The sequence below is a fragment of the Eleutherodactylus coqui genome, chromosome 4, assembly GCF_035609145.1.
Source record: "Eleutherodactylus coqui strain aEleCoq1 chromosome 4, aEleCoq1.hap1, whole genome shotgun sequence".
In the NCBI taxonomy this organism is placed as follows: domain Eukaryota; kingdom Metazoa; phylum Chordata; class Amphibia; order Anura; family Eleutherodactylidae; genus Eleutherodactylus; species Eleutherodactylus coqui.
In genome coordinates this window covers 57,349,514-57,367,211 of record NC_089840.1, presented here as the reverse complement: position 1 = coordinate 57,367,211, position 17,698 = coordinate 57,349,514, and the positions used below count along the sequence as shown (strand labels likewise).

General features: G+C 42.8%; 1 protein-coding gene across 1 annotated transcript; it reads left to right on the top strand.

Annotated features, from left to right (window-relative positions):
- The first annotated feature begins 10,548 nt into the window (after positions 1-10,548).
- On the top strand, positions 10,549-14,555 carry LOC136625367 (polyubiquitin-C-like). The gene is made up of 2 exons (XM_066599498.1): positions 10,549-10,687; positions 11,865-14,555. Exon 2 carries the CDS (start codon positions 11,871-11,873, stop codon positions 14,154-14,156), a length of 2,286 nt encoding a protein of 761 aa, XP_066455595.1. The 5' UTR covers positions 10,549-10,687; positions 11,865-11,870; the 3' UTR covers positions 14,157-14,555.
- The last annotated feature ends 3,143 nt before the right edge of the window (positions 14,556-17,698 follow it).

Sequence of the window (17,698 nt, the reverse complement as noted above, 5' to 3'; positions counted from 1 at the left end):
AACTGTTTTTTTTTGTACAGCACACATAGGGATGAAGACTTTCACCCCAAAATGGATACCCCTGTTTGTCCCGTGCTCAGAACCATACCCCTTGTGGCCCTAATCTACTTAAAGGACGCATGGCTAGGCCTATAATGGAAGGAGCACCCGTTGGATTTTAGGGTACAACGGAATAAATTCCAGGCCCCATTGCCCACTTATAGAGCCATTGAGCGTCCAAAACTATAAAGAACCCCCACAAATATCCCCATTTTAAAAACTAGACCCCTTAACGAATTCATCTAGGGGTGTACTGCGTATTTTGACCACACAGTATTTGAATAAATTTCAGCAAAGCAGAAGAAAAAAATTACAATTTTCATTTTTTTGGCAATTTTGTCAATTTAAAAACTTTTTTTTTTGTACAGTTTACATAGGAATGAAGACGTTCACCCCCAAATGGATACCCCCGCTTGTCCCGTGTTCAAAAACATACCCATTGTGGCCCTAATCTACTTATAGGACACATGGCAAGGCCTGTAATGGAGGGAACACGAGTTGGATTGCAGGGCATAACTGAATAAATTCCAGGCCCCATTGCTCATTTGTATGGAATAAAAATTGACTCCCTAAAATCCCCCCCCCCCCTCCCGCCCTTTTCGGCGTTCCCCAAATCTTAGATAAAAGTAATAATGTGAACTGTGTAGTATTTCCAAAGACGGATAATTATGGAGGCTGGTTGGGATGGGCACATGGGGCAATAAAACCGGGTATCCCCCCTCCTCTCATGCTTTTTGGGAGTCATTTTTTGACCTCAGTGGCGGGTATGGGGTGTAAAAAGTGGCGCTCTGTGAGTCTCCCTAAGCTTGATGAGGTGCGGCGGTCTCACACAGAAGGCGCTCAACAAGCTGCTCCTGGAACTGCAGGAAGGCGAGCGTTCCCGGGGCTTCTTGTAAATTGCGTATTACAGGTAGCGGTCTGAATAACGCCGGACTTACGCAGCCGTAGGTGGATCCCGGCTGTGAGCCCGGCTGTGACCCTGCGTACGGCCGCGTAATGTACTGCGCATAACTGCGTACTTACACGGGCGGTCATGCGCAGTACACTTTTTTTTGTTGTTTGTATTTCCCGCACCGTCGCTTAGCGATGACGCGGGTACCCGCAGCCCGTATACAACGTAGTTGCGTATGGGCTGCAGGTATATCCATGACCATGGAGCACAATGGGCTCTATGTTGCCGATATCCGCGGTAAAATAGAACCTGCTGCGTTCTCTTTTCTGCGAGTGGATTACACAATTCCAACCCGCTAATGTGAGCGGAATTGTGTAATCCAATGCGATTGATCTGCGTATTACCGCGGATCAAATGCATGCAGAATCCGTAATTCCTATCCGGTCATGTGAGACCAGCCAAAGGTAGATCGCTACCATTTTTCACGTGACCGGGGACCGCTCAACGAGGCCACCCGTCACTGCTCCAGGCTCTCGGCGACCGTTGGTCGCCGAGAGCAAGGAGATATTAAGTTTCCTGTGCTCCCCGACTCCTGCGCATGTGTCCGGTGTTTTGCCAGCGGTCGCATGCGCAGAATACGGGAAAGTTCACGGAAGAAGATTGCGTCGGGGTGCAAATATGGAGGCCTCCGGTAAAAATTTTTATCTCCTCTCACCGATCGCATCAGTGAGGGGAGATGAAGCTTCACCTTTTTTTAACTTTTACGTGATCGCCATTATTCTTTGGATAACGGCGAACACGTGACCAGGAACCGCTCACCGCAGCCCCCCGTGAAATCTCCAGGCTCTCGGCTAAGTTTTGTAGCCAGGAGCAGGGAGATTTTAAAAAACCACGGCTTTTGCGCATGCGCCTGCCACATTGGTGACGGGCGCGTGCGCAGAAGCTGGGTTGAGGTCCGCGGATAAATCCGCAGGCCTTAGGTACGTCATTTCATCCTCCCTCACGGATATGATCCGTGGGGGGAGATGAAACACAAGCTTTTTTTAACTTTTTAAAACTTTTTTTTTACTTTTTGCACTTTTTTTTTTTTACCTTTTACCCCTTTTTTTATTTATTTTTTTTTACTTTTTGCACTTTTTTTTTTAACTTTACATGATCACTGTCATCCATTGGATGACAGTGATCATGTCTCTGGTGACATCCCTCTGCTCTTGGCTACACATGGCAGCCAGGAGCAGAGCAATTTTGAATTTCCCGGGGCTCGAGCCCCTCTGTGCACGCGCCCGATGTCAATCATCGGGCGCGCATGCGCAGACGGGGATTTCGGGTCCCGGGACATCGGGACATCGCAGAGGACCGGGGGTGAGTATCTTCACCTTCCCTCATGGATCCGATCCATGAGGGGAGGTGAAACTTTACTTTTGTTTTACTTTTTAAACTTTTTCGCGATCACCGCTATCGCAATGGATAGCGGTGATCGCGGGCCCGGGGACCGCTCACAGTGGTCCCCGGTAACACCTCCTGGTTCCCGGCTACCTTCAGGAGCCGGGAGCCAGGAGATTTTAAATTTGCCGGGGACACCCGGGCTTCTGCGCGTGCGCGTGACGTCATCGTCAGGCGCGCATGCGCAGAAGGCCGCCGGCGGGTCCGGGAGGACCAGATCTCCGGGGGACACCGCCGACAAGCCGTGTGAGTATTTTCAGCTGCCGTGATGGATCCGATCCATCATAGCAGCTGAATTACTACTTTTTTACACTGTTTTCTTTACTTTTTTGCGATCGGCGCTATTCATTTTATAGCGCCGATCGCAATGCCGGGGGGGACTGCCCGCATCCTGGGATGACAGCTCCATGCTGTCGGCTACCTGCGGGCACCGACAGCATGGAGCTGTCACGTCCTCAGGCCAGTGGGCATCAATCCAAAGAGGATGCATAAAACTACGTCCTCTAGGATTAAGGCCCACTTTCTGAGGACGTAGTTTCCCGATGGGGCCGTCGTTAAGGGGTTAAAGTTGGATGCAAACTATTCCTACAGGTGTGTCAACTTTTATAAGTAAGAGCTTAAACAGATAAAAGTGTTTGCGGAGCTTTTTGTACACATGAAATTCACGGTTATAAAATGTGATGACACAAAGCCATTGATTTCAAAGGATATGTTCACATGAGCATGTTTAATGGGGTCTAATACTCACCTACCACCGGCGTTCCGGCCCTCGCGATGGCCTGTGGTGCTGCTGCAGGCTGCCGCGTCCTCCTCCATGCCGGATTTTTTTTTTTCTACATATAGTGTAGTTAGAGCTTAGGGGGGTCCAGAGCATATTAATGGCATTTCAATTCATTTTAATGTGAAAATTGATTTGATTTATGAGTGTTTTGGGTTAAAAGCTCCATCACAGAACGAATTTAACTCTTAACCCAAGGCACCACTGTTCTTAATACATCACACAGGGTTTCTGTAGGCGAAAGGATGGTCCCTAAATGTGTGACACAAACTGTCAAACATGGAGGAGGAAGCGTGAATCTCTGAGGCTGTTTTGCTGGATCCAGAGTTGGCAACTTGCACAGAGTGACTGGCACACTGGACGAAAAGGGCTACCACAGCATTTTGATATGCCATGTAATACCCTCTGGTGTACACCTAGTTGGTCAGGGTTCATATTACAGCAAGACAAGAATCCAAAACATACTTCTAGGTTATGTCAGAACTACTTAAAAAGACTAGAAGAAACCAGTAGGCTTTAAAGAATGGAATGGCCTACACAGCATCCAAACTTAAACCTCACTGCGCTTGTTTGGGATGAACTAGACAAAAGGGTGAAAGCAAAGCAACTCACAAGTGCAGCACATTTGTGGGAACTTCTGTAACAATATTGGGAAGACATTTCTGAACAATATCTGAATGTAGTTGTAGAAAGAATGCCTGGATTGGGTAAAGCTGCTGAATCAGCTAGAGGGGACTACTCTGAAGAGTCAAAAATCTAGATTTAATTGGTGCAAAAAGTTAATCCATTATTTATAATGAAAGCACAGAACAAATAAACAAGTTAAGATGAATTCAAAGTACATTTGAGACATTAAACTGTGTAAATATCAATAAAAACTGGAAAAATTGAGGTGTTCTAAAATTTTGGACTGGCAGTGTATGTATATGTAAAGTATATACAGGGTGTACTCAAAAAGACTGATCCAGCGCTCGTATATCTCAAGACTGATGTCCTATATTGAAATAACAATAACATACTTGAATAGGAAAGCATGGATGGGCTACACAATTATATGGCACATGGGCCAGAGCATCGATTTCAGTTTTGTATTGTTGCCCCTGTATGAGATATAGAGAGTAAAACTCAACTGCAAAGTTGAAGAGTAGCGTATGAGAAGCAGAAAATCCACTTTCCGCTTCTCTCTAAGTCCCGTGGGACCACTGCTATGACTGAAGTAAGGAAAGTGGTTTCCTTCTGCTATGATAAATGCATGGAGCTGTTTGGCAGTGCAGTCCAGGGCTGACACGATCATTGCAGGCCTGTGTTAGTGAACTGCAAAACACCAATTTAGTGCAGATCCAATGCAAATTACTAGTAAGAGCACAACCCACTCATGTGGGTTGGAATTTGGCATGATTGCCTCATTGGACTCATGTTCATTCCAGGGACTGTCAATGCAGATCGGTGCCCGAATCTCCTGCAGACAACTGTGGATGACTTCCTGGATGATCTGCCTCTAATATAGCAGAAGGACACCACTTCAAGTACCCCTTCTTTATTTCAGTCATATCAGCGGTCCCACGGAACTTAAATAGACAAAGAAATTGCTATTCTTCAACTTTCAAATTGGGTTTTACTCTGCATCTTTTACAGGGGCACAACTGAAAACTGAATTCCATTTTCTGAGGTCCCCAGGGGCCCGTGCACCATACCATGCATCCATATCTCCTTGCTCAAGTACGCTATTGTTATTTTAATATAGGACACTGACATATAGTGCTGGATCGGTCTTTTTGATTACACCCTGTATAGTATGTAATATGTTTCATGTTCCATTTTCATTAGAGACTTATATTGTATTGTTTATTATCTATGGATAGGTGATAAATGTCCATAACTGTAATAAGTAATTGCTTAATGGATGTTCCTATTAAAGATATTTATGGCTTATACTGGATATGTCATTACTGGAGGTTTTATTATACCCTGGCAATCCCATGCTCCTTTTGCTATAATAGCTTATGGTAGGTATGAAATGTCCAATATATTAGCAGCACCACATTGCTTCTTAGTGCTCTACACTGTGCCATATCTGAGTTCCTCCACCTGGAAATGTTTGACAAAATTGACAATAGGTGTTACCATTGCGCTTGTCAAAGGGTTCCCGTTACACACTGCCACCTTTTCCAATCATTGCTGGCAGTGTCAGATTGTGTGGACACACAAAGGAGGAACCTCCCAGCTAGCCATGTGTTTGACATCGCTTCTTGCTCCACGTATGTACCAAGCACAAAAAATAATTCATGCCCAGTGTAGGTAAGAGGTAAAATGTTGATGCTTTATTAATGAAAGATTGAAAAATGATGACGCAAATTAGAGCCGAGAGAAAGAAAAATAATTACGCTTATGCATTTCAATTTGGTTCTAACTTGGATCGTCATTTTTAATCTCTTATTAATAAAGCATTGATATTTTACCTTTGACCAGACCTGGACAGTAGTTACTTTTTGCACTTGCTATGCAGTGGTATAGCCTTTGAGGGCTCATTCAGACGAGCGTGTTTATGTGAGTACATATGTCCGCACAAAGCCGTGCCTATCGGAACCATTGGTTCCCTATGGTGTGTTCACATGTCCTTGTTTTACAGGCATGTAAACACCTGCACCTGCAAAACAGAGGACATGCGTGCACCATAGGTCCATGCTGCGCATCAATATTCTCCGTGGGGAGTCCCCTTGTCTCTGAACATTGTGACAGCACTGTAAAGAATCCCCTGCTACAGCTGTCACAGCTGTGGCAGAGGATCGCAAAGCTCACCCATTGATTTCAATGGGTATGCCGCTGCCGGTGGTCCCATTAAAAGCAATAAGATGCCGATTTCCCCTGCAGTGATTTTCAGGGAAGAGCTTTAAATATAAGCCCTTCCCTGAAAAATCATCCCTAGCTGTAGTAAAAATTAAAAAAAATATATACTCACCTGTCCGCCACTGCCAGGGCTCAGGCGCGTCTAGCCGCTTTTTCTCCCTGCACTGCTCTGAAGGTCTTTCAGCGCTCTGCCATTCATCAAATTCAGCCAATCACAGGCAGTACTCAGCCAATCAGACGCAGTCCTTTCAGCAGGCGGGGATTTTAAGGTGAGTATATATTTTTTTTATTTTTTTTACTACAGCTAGTGAGGATTTTCAGGGAAGGGCTTATATTTAAAGCTCTTCCCCGAAAAATCACTGCAGGGGTAGATGGTAGGCCATTGCTTTCATTGGGGCTGCCGGCAGCAGCAGCAGCCCCATTGAGGGCAATGCTGCACGGAGCTTCGTTTACATGTGTTAAGGCACGTGCGTGGACGCACAGATTTGTGCGCACCTACACACATGCAAATGCATGCTTGTGTGAAGGAGGCCGGGGAATGAGATTAGTAATGGCCAAATGGTGCATTGTCAATTTATTCGTGCCTTTAGAAAAACAGAGAAACAATACATTTCTCTAAGAAAAGATGTTCTAGAATGGCTACTTCCTGAAGGACACAAATAGTAAAACAGAAATGTCAAGAGAGCTGACAGTACCTTTTTTAAACTAGCCGGAAACTTGTCTGAACTAATTTTTTAGGTTACACAACCCCACTTTATATCAATTACATCCTTATGCAATATGTTAATTGCTGGTATATATATCAAATGGGAATAATAGGTTCTGAAATTATATGTTCTCTGCTAAAACACTTTCTACTAAGATGTTCTTGCTTCCACATTGGTATAAAGCACTGTCCATGTGCTGTACATTACTACTTGTCCTCAGTATACCTAGGACTTGACTCCACCAACTTACTAGATGTTCTCTGTAGTGCTGACTTGCAGAATCTGTAGAACTGGTTCTCAAGCATAGATAAATATGTTTATACAGCCATATCCTCATGTAGTGTAATACACCCAAAGGCAAAAGTACACCACACCCAAATCCAAAGAGAATGCTCTGGCATGAGTAACATAAAATATCTAGGGCAAGTGAATAAGTACAGTTGCTTTTTGCAAGACAGTCATCAAAATGATGGGTTGAGGATAAACTGTTTTCGTTAATTGGCCGTAGAAGACTATGACTGTGAATAACAAGAAGGATCTACACAAATCTGTATATCATGTGTATGGTCATCGTGATCTCTTCTATTCATGAGCAAAGCCAGGATGAAGTGCTTCCGTGTCTCATGCATGGATTTCAGGAAGTCCTCTTATTGTTTCAAGAAACCAATCTTGGTATCGGTATGCGTTTCACAAATATGAAGAGATGGCAAACCTACAGCAGCAATGAGGAAGATGGGGGCATGATCGAAACCTTTACATAATTTACAGGAGAACTGCAGGGAGAGTGGGGGCATAGTAGAAACCTTTATATATGTTGCATGAGGAGTGGAGGGAGATGGCGGGACATGATGGAAACTTTTACATATGTTACAGAAGGAGTGAGAGGAGATGGGGGATATGATGCAAGCCTTCATATATGTTACAGGAAGGGAGAGGAGGGACATGATGAAAACCTTTATATATGTTACAGGAGGGGAGAAGGGAGAGGAGGACATGATGGAAACTTATATATGTATGTTTTAGGAGGAGTAAAGGGAGAGGGGGACATGATGGTAACCTTTACATATGTTACAGGAGGAGTGAGGGGAGATGGGGGACATGATTTAAGCCTTCATATATGTTACAGGAAGGGAGAGGAGGACATGATGGAAAGCTTTATATATGTTACAGGAGGAGAGAAAGGAGAAGGCGACATGATGGAAACATTTATATATGTTACAGAAGGAGAGAAGGGAGAGGAGGACATGATGGAAACCTTTATATATGTTACAGGAGGAGAGAAGAGAAAGAGGAGACATGATGGAAACCTTTATATATGTTACAGGAGGGGAGAAGGGAGAGGAGGACATGAAGGAAACTTATATATGTATGTTTTAGGAGGAGTAAAGGGAGAGGGGGACATGAGGAAACATTTATATATGTTATAAGAGGAGAGAAGGGAAAGGGAGAACATCATGGAAAGCTTAATATATGTTACACGAGTAGAGATGGGAGAGGGAGGACATGATGGAAACCTTTATATATGTTACAATAGGAGGGAAGAGAGAGGGTGACATGATGGAAACCTTTTTATATATGTTACAGGAGGAGAGACGGGAGAGGGGTACATGATGGAAACCTTTATATATGTTACAGGAGGAGAGAAGAAAAAGGGGGGTTATGATGGAAACCTTTATATATGTTACACGAGGAGAGAAGGGAGAGGGGGACATGATGGAAACCTTTATATATGTTACAGGAGGAGAGAAGGAAGAGGGGGACATGATGGAAACCTTTATATATGTTACAATAGGAGAGAAGAGAGAGGGTGACATGATGGAAACCTTTTTATATATGTTACAGGAGGAGAGACGGGAGAGGGGGACATGATGGAAACCTTTATATATGTTACAGGAGGAGAGAAGGAAGAGGGGGACATGATGGAAACCTTTATATATGTTACAATAGGAGAGAAGAGAGAGGGTGACATGATGGAAACCTTTATATATGTTACACGAGGAGAGAAGGGAGAGGGGGGACATGATGGAAACCTTTATATATTTTGCAGGAGGAGAGAAGAGAGAGAGGGGACATGATGGAAACATTTATATATGTTACAGGAGGAGAGAAGAAAAAGGGGGGTTATGATGGAAGCCTTTATATATGTTACAGGAGAAGAGAAAGGAGAGGGCGACATAATGGAAACCTTTATATATGTTACAGGAGGAGTGAAGGGAGAGGGGGGTTATTATGTAAACCTTTACATATGTTACAGGAAAAGAGAAGGGAGAGGGGGGAGATGATGGAAACCTTTATATATGTTACAATAGGAGAGAAGAGAGAGGAGGAACATGATGGAAACCTTTATATATGTTACTGGAGGAGAGAAGGGAGAGGGGGGTTATTATGTAAACCTTTACATATGTTACAGGAGGAGAGAAGGGAGAGGGGGACATGATGGAAACCTTTATATATGTTATAGGAGAAGAGAAGGGAAATGGCGATATGATGGAAACCTTTATATATGTTACAGAAGGTGAGAAGGTGAGCTGATTTTACCAGTCACAGTGTTCCTCCTCACCTTGCAACACGTCACCTGGCAGCCTCTAGTGAGCTCCGAAGAAACGTTTAAGACCTGTTCTACGCTGAGCACTTACACTGGTTAAAACTGATTATTATAGTGACTTTGACATTAATAATCTGGTTATAAAAGATAATTCAACATGTCTAGGGCCATCTATAGAACAATCCCACTCAATGTCAGATCTCTACTATCTGTAAAGGATTCCTTCTTTCACTCTCATCTTCTGAGCCTCTAAAAGGGACTTGTATGAGTTGCAGAACAGGTCACAGCGCGTTGAGAAGTCTAATTATATATTCATATGTATGTATGTAAACCAGGTTTTACTCAGCACCACGCCTAAAACAAAACTGAATTTGCTAGTATGATCTTATTGTATGCTTACCCTGTTACCATAAGCATCAAGTTCAAAGAATCGGCACAGGGATAATAAAGAGCTCACATTCTATCTAGTGGTAGAGTTTTCAACAGGGTATATAAAGAGGGATGAGGAGAAAGTAGAGCCAAAGAGAATCCACACTGGAAAGATTGTCAGAGATAAAAAGGACAGGCACCTATCATGTGTTTTCAGACACGTCATCCTGAGGTATCATTATATCATTCCTTTGGGCTTTGTACACATTGGCATCATCACTTCCATTGTTCCCGGGTCATGAGAAATAAGGATGGTCATTTTATGATGGATCCTATTGACTTATAATTTGTCTGCCATGTTTCTTTTATTACTAATAGAATAATGCAGCATGCTACATAACTCTCATCAAAAAAACAATGGAAACTTGACCAAAATGGTTAGGCGATGATGCGGGAGAGCAGGAGTTTTCGGAAAAAAAAAATCTGTACTGCACATGTCCAAGGGCGAGCCATGCAGACTATCCACAGTACAGAAGAGAAGACCTAATGACAGGTGCATGTGGACGCTGGCCGGGCGCAGGGTCATATTCTTCTATTGGCCCGGTCGTGTGCCTTAAGGCTTTCGTCTGATGTTTCCAGATTTTTGTCCATCCCCTGTATCTTTATCTTTGTATATGTTTAGTGCTACAAATAAAAATACATAACTGCACCATATTGTTTGCACATACTTACAAGCAACTTCCAATGAACTAGTCATTCTTGTCTTGCTCCACTTAAGCAATGTTTCATGATGACACATGAATACACGGAAGATTTAATTACAAGGCGATGCCCTTCTTGGCAACTGAAAACTGAAACATTTAATCTCGTTGTGATGAAGAATGTTTCAGTGAGCAATGATTACCGGATTCTTTAGACCAGGAGAACTGGTTGGTCTTCTCTTTGATGTCACCCAGCAGTATATATTCAGTACTTGCTTGCAGCCAGTTAGTCAGTCAGCTGTACTTACAGCAGATTAAGCTTCGAGAGAATTATACCTTGGCTGTCCTTCCTAGGAGAAAAAGAAGGTATGTTACGCTTACTATCACTTACTACGCAAATGTATTATTGTACAGTATGAGATTTGTTGGACGTTGTGTCTGTAGAGCAGCTACCAAAAGACTAGTTTGTAGTTTTAGTTCACCACATTGTTGCTCTGTCTTAAAACAAAGGCACTAAATATGACATTGTGCGGGAAGAAATGTATTTTGTCCTTAAAGGGGTATTCTGGTGATTCAAAGTGAAAGTTATATGCTTCATAAGGTGATGTGATGTTACAATATATTGTGGGCTTATGACCTGTAGGCTCTGGTTTATACTGCTCAGGTATGCTCAGTACCTTCAAATTCTGTGATGGCAAGACAGATTGTACAGTTGTGAATGTGTAGTTATAAGTAAATGGCAACGGGGCATTAAGGGAGATGTGGTTTTTGCACTCCCCGGAGGTCTTTTGAAATAACAATGTGGAAATCTCAAGCTGGCTGATATACAGAGAGGTTGGCAAAAAATGTACTGGAATTCAGTTGGATGACTTAAATGGACTTTTTAAATATTGGCAATAAAAGTAAATGTTAGGGAATTTTTGAAAATGTTGCCCAGTCCTGGAATACCTCTTTAAGTAAAGACATCACATTGTTCTATCATATACACAAATTAAATAGCTAAACAGGTAAAGCAAAACCTTGATGTAGGACTTTTACTTACACATTATCAATCTTTCAGAAAAATGCATAGAATGAATTGAATCAGTTCACCATTTCATACACTGAACCACATTTTTTTTCTGCCTTTACTTATGGATCAAAAGTATTTTATTGAAGAACTACAAGGTACATAGAGGAATGAGTTTAAATTCAAGATATGCCTCAGCAGTTATATGATATAATTGCTTATTAAACTCAAACTACATAGCTCTTCCAGTTTATTAAACACTAACAATAATAAGAAAAGCAACAGGTCAACGCTCACACCAGGTGTGTCCAGACCTTAACTCAATAGCATGGCAACATTTGAGGAAACTGAGGGAGGAAAGAGGGAGGAGGTGTTAGGGGAGGAGGGGGGGGGGGGGGGGGGGGATCCCGACACCCTGAAGGGCTTGAGCCTCTTATAGTAATATTTTGACACCAGATTCCTCTGCCTTTACTTAAAATAGGTCTGAACAAATTTTCATTAGTCTAATAAATCATAATTTCTCTTCTTTTCCAGCTAAGAATGCAGATCTTTGTGAAAACTCTTACTGGCAAGACCATCACCCTTGAGGTGGAACCCAGTGATACAATTGATAACGTGAAGGCCAAGATACAAGACAAGGAGGGTATCCCACCAGATCAGCAGAGATTGATCTTTGCTGGGAAGCAACTTGAAGATGGCCGCACCCTATGTGATTACAACATCCAGAAAGAATCAACCCTTCACCTTGTGCTTCGTCTGAGAGGTGGCATGCAGATCTTTGTCAAAACCTTGACTGGAAAAACCATCACCCTTGAGGTGGAGCCCAATGACACAATTGAAAATGTGAAAGCCAAGATACAAGACAAAGAGGGTATTCCACCTGATCAGCAGAGATTGATCTTTGCTGGCAAGCAACTGGAAGATGGCCGCACCCTATGTGATTACAACATCCAGAAAGAATCTACTCTCCATCTAGTTCTTCGTCTGAGAGGTGGCATGCAAATCTTTGTTAAAACCCTAACAGGCAAAACCATCACCCTTGAGGTGGAGCCCAGTGATACAATTGATAATGTGAAAGCCAAGATACAAGACAAAGAAGGTATCCCACCAGATCAGCAGAGATTGATCTTTGCTGGGAAGCAACTTGAAGATGGCCGCACCCTATGTGATTACAACATCCAGAAAGAATCAACCCTTCACCTTGTGCTTCGTCTGAGGGGTGGCATGCAGATCTTTGTCAAAACCTTGACTGGAAAGACCATCACCCTTGAGGTAGAGTCCAGTGACACTATTGAAAATGTGAAAGCCAAGATACAAGACAAAGAGGGTATTCCACCTGATCAGCAGAGATTGATCTTTGCTGGGAAGCAACTGGAAGATGGCCGCACCCTATGTGATTACAACATCCAGAAAGAATCTACTCTCCATCTAGTTCTTCGTCTGAGAGGTGGCATGCAAATCTTTGTTAAAACCCTAACAGGCAAAACCATCACCCTTGAGGTGGAGCCCAGTGATACAATTGATAATGTGAAAGCCAAGATACAAGACAAAGAAGGTATCCCACCAGATCAGCAGAGATTGATCTTTGCTGGGAAGCAACTTGAAGATGGCCGCACCCTGTGTGATTACAACATCCAGAAAGAATCAACACTTCACCTTGTGCTTCGTCTGAGAGGTGGCATGCAGATCTTTGTCAAAACCTTGACTGGAAAGACCATCACCCTTGAGGTAGAGTCCAGTGACACTATTGAAAATGTGAAAGCCAAGATACAAGACAAAGAAGGTATCCCACCAGATCAGCAGAGATTGATCTTTGCTGGGAAGCAACTGGAAGATGGACACACTCTATGTGACTACAACATCCAAAAAGAATCTACCCTTCATCTAGTTCTTCGTCTGAGAGGTGGCATGCAAATCTTTGTCAAAACTCTAACAGGCAAGACCATCACCCTTGAAGTGGAGCCCAGTGATACAATTGATAATGTGAAAGCCAAGATACAAGACAAAGAAGGTATCCCACCAGATCAGCAGAGATTGATCTTTGCTGGGAAGCAACTTGAAGATGGCCGCACCCTGTGTGATTACAACATCCAGAAAGAATCAACACTTCACCTTGTGCTTCGTCTGAGAGGTGGCATGCAGATCTTTGTCAAAACCTTGACTGGAAAGACCATCACCCTTGAGGTGGAGTCCAGTGACACTATTGAAAATGTGAAAGCCAAGATACAAGACAAAGAAGGTATCCCACCAGATCAGCAGAGATTGATCTTTGCTGGGAAGCAACTGGAAGATGGACGCACTTTATGTGACTACAACATCCAAAAAGAATCTACCCTTCATCTAGTTCTTCGTCTGAGAGGTGGCATGCAAATCTTTGTCAAAACTCTAACAGGCAAGACCATCACCCTTGAAGTGGAGCCCAGTGATACAATCGATAATGTGAAAGCCAAGATTCAAGACAAAGAAGGTATCCCACCAGATCAGCAGAGATTGATATTTGCTGGCAAGCAGCTAGAAGATGGTCGTACTCTATGTGACTATAACATCCAGAAAGAATCAACACTTCACCTTGTGCTTCGTCTGAGAGGCGGTATGCAAATCTTTGTCAAAACCTTGACTGGAAAGACCATCACTCTTGAGGTGGAGTCCAGTGACACTATTGAAAACGTGAAAGCCAAAATCCAGGACAAAGAAGGAATCCCACCTGATCAGCAGAGATTGATCTTTGCTGGCAAACAACTAGAAGATGGTCGCACTCTATGTGACTACAACATCCAGAAAGAATCCACACTTCACCTTGTGCTTCGCCTCAGAGGTGGTATATAAATCTCTGTTACTATTTGAATTTGACAAGACCATCACACTTGATGTGGAGTGCAAAAAAACTATTAGGAATGATAAAGCCAAGATTCAAGACAAAGAGGGCATCCTAGTAGATGAACAGAAATCGATGTTTGTTAATATGGAACTTAAAAAGTAATTTAGTGCAACATCCAGAGTTTATCAAAACTCTACTTGGAGTTTGTCTACAAGGAGGCTAAGAGATGGATTCTGAAAATACAAATATAGACATTAGAAACAATTGAATTAATGGTTTGCCTTTTTAACTTTCACCCTCACTATATTGGTTTAAATGTTCTTATGGGTTCTTTTAAAGGTACCAGGCAGTATGTGGTCTTTATTTTTTGAATAAAAGAGTTTTATTAAAAAAAAAACAAAAAAAAACTTAATTGCATTTATTTCTTATTCATTACAATGAATCATTTTAAAGTGTTGCATGAATTAAATTCCAATTTATATTTTCAATTACAGTTAAATAAATACCCAAAGGAGAGAACTAGAGATGAGCGAGCATACTCGCTAAGGACAATTGCTCGATCGAGCATTGTCCTTAGCGAGTATCTCCCTGCTCGGTGAGTTGCGGCCATGAGCAGGGGGGAGCAGGGGGGAGAGAGGGAGAGAGAGATCTCCCCTCCGTTCCTCCCCGCTCTCCCCCGCCGCTCCACGCCCACCACCGGCAACCGAATCTTTGCTCCCGAGCGGGCAGGTACTCGCTAAGGGCAATGCTCGATCGAGGAATTGCCCTTAGCGAGTATGCTCGCTCATCACTAGAGAGAACCCTTTTCTCTTCTTCCCATTGAGTATTGTAGTTACCATTCCAATTGAAGGATAAAAAATTTGCTTTAATGATTGCTCCCAACTTGGCTCTTTACCTCATCTTGAGACTTTCATCTTGATGATGGCTGCATCCAGGCTTCCAGAGTTTGGTGTCCTTTACAAAAACTGGTGACCCACTTGTGCTATGCTGTTTGCATAACTCCCATTAAAGTGAATTTGAGTTAAGTAAACACCTTTGCTGTTTACACAACTTCTACTCACCTCTATAGGAGCTACAGAAAGAGCCTTGATGGGAGCCTAGATACTGCAGCCAGTGAGGCAAGAGCATCGGGGCAGTGTAAGGGGCTGAGATGGGAATACCCCTCTAGGTCACTATCTCATAGAAGATGTTCCACTGCTATTTAATTTTTCACTCTTGCCCATTTGGTTATTTTTTAGTTCTCGTCCGTTAGCGAACAGCTAATCAGTGAAAGTAGTTTGATTGCTTGGCAGTCTAAGCTTCAAAGGAGCTGTTAATCTGTGGGGAGCCTTGGAGGCAGTGGTAGGGTGGGGAAAGTGTGTGAAAATGAGTTGTGGCTTGAAGATATCTTCATGACAATTTGGACCCATATACAGAAGAAAAGAAGATCATTTATCTCTGGGGATACAGTGTATTATTATCTACTTCTGGAGACACAGTGTGTATTATATTTTATATTGGGCACAGTGTAGATTGCTATTTATTTCTGGGGGCAGAGTGTATTATATTTCTGGGGGAACGTTATATTATAATTTATTCTTGGCGTGCACTGCAGTATATGTTATTTCTGGGGCACGGTGGGTGGCATTATTTTCAGATGACACTGTGATGCTGTTATTATCAGAGGAGCCAAAGACATCTGGACTGCAAACTTCGCCAAGGCAAGAATTATCTGGAAAAAATCATGAAGGTCTGACACACATAGAGAAGAAAAGGAGTCACTCATTGTCATTGTGTTCTCTGTCTCTGACTGCGTCCACAACATTCAGGTTTGCTATACTACAAGTCTCAGCATGACAGTACCGCGTTAAGGTTACACTGGAAGTGCTTTGATGTACTAAGTATACCAAAGCATTAATGACAAGCCCAGTATACAACATACGGCACCATCTTTCTTTCTCTCTCATTGTTGCTCTCTTTCTTTTTGTTCTCTTACTCTTCCTTTGTGTTTGCTCAGTCTCCCCATCTCCTGTTTTCACTCCCTCTCTCCTTTATAGGTTAGACATGCCCTCTAGGTTAGCAATGCCCTCAAAGGTCATGCCCATCATCCTATGAAAGGTTCTCCCAGGTTGATGTCTCTGTGCATGCCATGATTTTTTTCTCGTGATCCTATGTGTCTGTGTATTGTCACATTGACTAATATAGTCATGTAGTATTCTGTCTGAGTATAGTCCATTTTTTACTCGGACAGCACAAGGACTAAAAAAACAGTAGTGTGCCACTAGCCTAAGCCCTCTGGTCTACTAGCAACATTTTGGGCTGTGTCCTGTCTGTGTAATACCATAGACAGAACACGGCCCCATTATAAGCTATGAGACTATACACACACACATTTTTTCACAAAGACCCATAGTCAGTGTGAAAACACTCATGGCATGTTCTATTCCTGTTTGTTTCACGGATAGGACATGCATTGCATGAGAATGTGCCATGTCTGTGTGTATCGGACAGAACACGAACTATGGTCCATGGCTGTCCAACATGAGTTGCATCCAAGTCTCTCAAGAGCAACTTGCAGTTGGCTAGTGTTCCTTTAGCCTAAGGCTAATGAATTTCCAATATGGTGGCAATGAGGAGATGTGAATATCTGGATTGCATTGTGTAGTCACTTGCATGCAGTATATGCCAGGTCAAAGATCATTCAAGAGTTTATATATTTATATCTATATACATGCAAAAAAATGTAGACATTACATACAGTAGTAGGGACCACTTCTAAAGAGCAGTTCAACATTTACTAATATAGCTAACAACTTTGGTCAATAAAGGTCCAATTTTATGTAAAGGGATGTCTGGTCTGGACAACTCCTTATTGCTATAAAGGTTCACCAAGAAAACAATGGGGAGATTTACTTAGCCCCATGTACCAGAATCCTGACTCAAAGGCTCATTTACTTACATCAGTGTTTCACACACTAGTCTAAGTAAAGGTTCATTTACACACAACGATTATTGCTCAAAATTCGTTCAAACAACCGAAATGAGCGATAATCGTTACATGTAAATGCCGCATCATGCACCTTTCGTCTGAATAATGATTTTACGGTGAATTTAAAATCCATTCTTAAGCCGCAGAGAGATAAAGTGTGTCTCAATAGACCGCATGCTGCGCTCTCCACGTGAGCCAAGAGATTACATTGTAACCTGCCAGCAGAACCTTGGTGAACAATGCAGCTGTGTGCACAGCTGGATGTGGGATTAATCACATGCTGGGCTCTACAAAAGCTCCTGGAGGTCCTTTTATGTGCAAATGAAGATGATAAAGTGTTAATGGAAAGTTAGTGGTCATTAACACTTAAAGGGGTTGTCCCGCGCCAAAACGTTTTTTTTTTTTTTTCAATAGCCCTCCCGTTCGGCGCGAGACAAACACGATGCATGTGTTGAAAAAAAAAAACGGATAGTACTTACCCGAATCCCCGCGCTCCGGTGACTTCTTACTTACCTTGCGAAGATGGCCGCCGGGATCTTCACCCTCGGTGGACCGCAGGTCTTCTGTGCGGTCCATTGCCGA